This window comes from Mandrillus leucophaeus, unplaced genomic scaffold (assembly GCF_000951045.1).
Source record: "Mandrillus leucophaeus isolate KB7577 unplaced genomic scaffold, Mleu.le_1.0 Scaffold310, whole genome shotgun sequence".
Lineage (NCBI taxonomy): Eukaryota > Metazoa > Chordata > Mammalia > Primates > Cercopithecidae > Mandrillus > Mandrillus leucophaeus.
In genome coordinates, this window is record NW_012103255.1 from 1,270,836 (window position 1) to 1,274,884 (window position 4,049).

Here is a 4,049-nt window from a genome sequence, read left to right on the forward strand (position 1 = left end):
AAAAAAAAAAAAAAAAAAAAAAAGAGAACGCAGAGAGTGTGATTTAATTTGGGAATGTAAATGGAATAGGTGCCTCAAAATTCAAAACTTTACATCTTACATCTTAGGGCAGTTTGGTCCCCATTTTCCTCTTTACATCCTTAGGTTAACAAAACTGCAAAAAGCCACTATAAAATCAAAGAGAATCAGGGGACAGAAAAAGAAATTAAAAAGAAAAGAAATGCCCACGAGCTGTGGCTTACACCTGTAATCCCAACACTTTGGGAGGCCTAGACAGAAGGATCACTTGAGCCCAGGAGTCTGAGACTAGCCTGGGCAATACAGCAAGACCCTATCTCTATTTATTAAAAAATAAAAAGAAAAAAGAAAAAAGAACGAATTTGAAGGTGGTTATAGTCACCTTTATAAGAGATGATACCATCACAAATTTCTTTGAAGATCTGGGCTAGGCGGGCTGCCCGAGCCACTTCAATATTTTCCTCTGCAGCTGCCAACCGTCTTGTTCGAACAGATCGAGCTGTCTGCAGGGCAGAGAACTGGGTCATGAAGACATCTGGAAGAATAAAGTGAAAATTAAGTTTCAGGAAACAAGGAGCTCTACATGGCTTTCTCTTTCCCAATGGATTCCCGCCATTTGCTCTACTTTCCCCTGAAGTGATTAAGTAGATTAGTGGGCACAGAGTTCTTTCTATCTTCTGTAATGAGAAATCAGGAAACACTGGAATTTACTGGAGACAAAATGCTGCAAGAGGGACCTTAACTTAGTGCTCAAATGCAAAACAGTATAGTAGTTGTAAGTCTGGGCTTCAAAATCAATCTATCAGCATCTGAATTCTGGCATCACTGCTTATCAGCTGTGTGATCTTAGGCAAGTTATTTAACCCATGTGTCAGCTTCTCAAACATGAAATGGGAATAATGGTAGTACTTCCCTCATGAGGAAATAATGCAGGTTAAATGACATAATGCCTTTAATGTGTTTAGCTCAGTACCTGACATGTAAGTATTCTGTAAATGATATCTGTTATTATCAGAAGAAGCAAACTCGTTAGGATATAAGTTCAAAGAATTTATGCCAATCAAATCATCGACAGGATGTAAGATTCTGGACAAATTTTTATATCTAGTTAGCATTCAGCATATCCCTCACACATCACACAGAATTCCTTCTATCTTTTCAGGGGAAGAAGGAAAGGATTAAAAAAAAGAGCATGATCTTTTGAACACTGTTTTCAGTTAGAAAGGATGCTTGGACATGCTAGTTCCTCTGCTTTCAGTCTCTTCTGGATAATATCTGAACTCAGGAGTGCTGTTATATTACTCATGCATGAAGGTTAGAAAAAGGAAACCTGGTGGTTTGTGAGTACAGTGCTAATCTGAATGTGAGAAAAAAAGGTCTTCAAACTGATAATGACCTGTCCCCCACTGAATCTGAATGTGAGAAATGACCCATCCCCAGCTGAATCTGAATGTGAGATAAAAAGGTCTTCAAACTGATAATGACCTGTCCACCCACTGATAATTACCCGTCCCCCACCCCAATTTCCCCAGTGGATTTGGTATCACTATTTTTTTTTTTTTTTGAGACGGAGTCTTGCTCTGTCACCCAGGCTGGAGTGCAATGGCCAGATCTCGGCTCACTGCAAGCTCCGCCTCCCGGGTTCACGCCATTCTCCTGCCTCAGCCTCCCAAGTAGTTGGGACTACAGGCACTCGCCACCTCGCCCGGCTAGTTTTTTTTTTTGTATTTTTTAGTAGAGACGGGGTTTCACCGTGTTAGCCAGGATGATCTCCTGACCTTGTGATCCGCCCGTCTCGGCCTCCCAAAATGCTGGGATTACAGGCTTGAGCCACCGCGCCTGGCCTTGGTATCACTATTTACTCTGTCTGCAAGTTATTTTCAAGGTAGGAAGTAACAAAGAGGGCCCACTATCTATCTGATACCTAATGACTATTTCAGACTATAGGTCACGTTTGAAAGGCTGTAGGAGGAGGTTTCTTTCTATTCCCTGAAGAGAGGAAAGTTGAAGAACTGGGGTGGATAGATTACTACTGACTGATGAGTATATATTTGGATCATAACTTTTTTGTTCAATACTAAAAGGAGTTGTTAAATAGATTATCTGCTGGAAAGCAACTAAAATAAATTAACAGAAATGTTTCAGCGGGGTGTGGTGGCTTACATCTGTAATCCCAGCACTTTGGGAGGCTGAGGCAGGTGAATCACCTGAGGTCAGGAGTTTGGAGACCAGCCTGGCCAACATGGTGAAACCCCCTCTCTACTAAAAATACAAAAATTAGCTGAGCAACTGTAATCCCAGCTACTCGGGAGGCTGAGGCAGCATAATTGCTTGAATCCAGGAGGAAGAGGTTGCAGTGAGCTGAGATCGTGCCATTGCACTCCAGTCTGGGCAACAAGAATGAAACTCTGTCTCAAAAAATAAAGAAAGAAAAATGTTTCAAATGCCTTACCAGACTTGATATTCCCATCATCTCGGCAGATCCCATTCCAACGGGTATATAATGATGCTGAGTGAATATTATCACTGGTGTGCTTTACTTCCTCCTGTTTTTGACGAATCTTCTCCCAGTTTCGGACCAAGAATACATGATGCTTTAATACAAAGTTCCTGCAAGGAAGGAAAAAAATCTTCCTTTATTCATTAATTAAATAAGCATTTATTACATGTCTACTCTGTGGAAGTCATTGTTAGATGATATACGTGAACCGAACTGTTGTAAAGATAATTATATGGGCAAAGCATTATTCAATTTTGTATCTTGACTTTTTTTTACATTACGTAAAACATGTAATATTTACATACATCTGGCAAGCAACAATTAAAGGCTGCAAAAATGCTGGCAAGTGAAACAGCCTGACCAGAAGGCAGAGATTTATTTGTACAAATTCTAAATATAGTTGTCAAGATGAAGTAGGGTCTTAGGATCAGCTATAACAAGGAGAACTGGACTGGCAAATAAAGGCAAAGATATGTAACATGGATAGGCACTGGGCAAACCATGTTAGGTGCAGTGCTGCCATATGGTTCCCTAAACTTACTATTTTTTTTTTGAGTTGAAGTCTCCCTCTGTCACACAGGCTGGAGTGCAGTGGCGTGATTTCGGCTCACTGCAACCTCCGCTTCCTGGGTTCAAGCGATTCTCTTGTCTCAGTCTCCTGAGTAGCTGGGGTTATAGGCGCCTGCCACCACGCCCAGCTAATTTTCGTATTTTTAGTAGAGACAGGGTTTCCCCGTGTTGGCCAGGCTGGTCTTGAACTCCTGACATCAGGTGATCCACCCACCTTGGCCTCCCAAAGTGCTGGGATTACAGTGGTGGCGTGAGCCACTGTGCCTGGCCCTGGTTTCCTAAACTTAAATGAGTTATGTGTATCTTGACTGATCCTATACAATTTTGATGATTCCATTATTCAATTTCCACAATAGGACATATGTAAATAGATGTGATCTTGGATAAATCTCAAGGTATGTGTCTCACTTCTCACTTAAATGGAGATCAGACTAATTTTCTAGTTCCTGCACATCGGAATCCCCTGGGAGACTTTATAAAGTCTGATAAACTACTGATATAAACTACTGATACCTGGGTTCCACCTCTGCAAATTCGGATTTAAGCGGTCTAGGGTGTGGCCTGGGCCGTGGGAGTTTTTCAAAGCTGCCTATGTTAATAGGCAGCCAAAGTAGAGAACCACTGGACTGGTTTTTCCGAAATTTAAAATTTCTATGACTCAAAGGGAAATAGAATGAAAGGGGCTAAAATTACACAATGGTTATAAATAAGGATAAACTTTCAACAAATAGGACATACTCACTTGTTTGCTTCCAAAAGGGACAATTCTTATCTGAATACAGGGAAGGGCAGAAATTACCACCAAAGATCCTTTCTATTGCTCTGTTAACATGTCAACAAAGCAGGTATTCTGTTTTATTTTTTATTTTTTATTTTTTTGAGACGGAGTTTCGCTCATGTTGCCCAGGCTAGAGCGTAATGGTGCGATCTCGGTTCACCGCAACCTCCGCCTCCTGGGTTC

General features: G+C 41.1%; 1 protein-coding gene across 2 annotated transcripts in view; it reads right to left on the reverse strand.

Moving 5' to 3' along the window:
• Window positions 1-4,049, reverse strand: part of ASH1L (ash1 (absent, small, or homeotic)-like (Drosophila)) — a 245,447-nt gene that overhangs the window by 20,968 nt on the left and 220,430 nt on the right. For both annotated transcript variants that reach the window (XM_011987546.1, XM_011987545.1), the window contains exons 15-16: window positions 2,471-2,628; window positions 401-553 (exon numbers count right to left, since the gene is read on the reverse strand). In XM_011987546.1, the coding sequence (XP_011842936.1) occupies window positions 401-553; window positions 2,471-2,628 (311 nt within the window). The remainder of the gene's footprint in view (window positions 1-400; window positions 554-2,470; window positions 2,629-4,049) is intronic.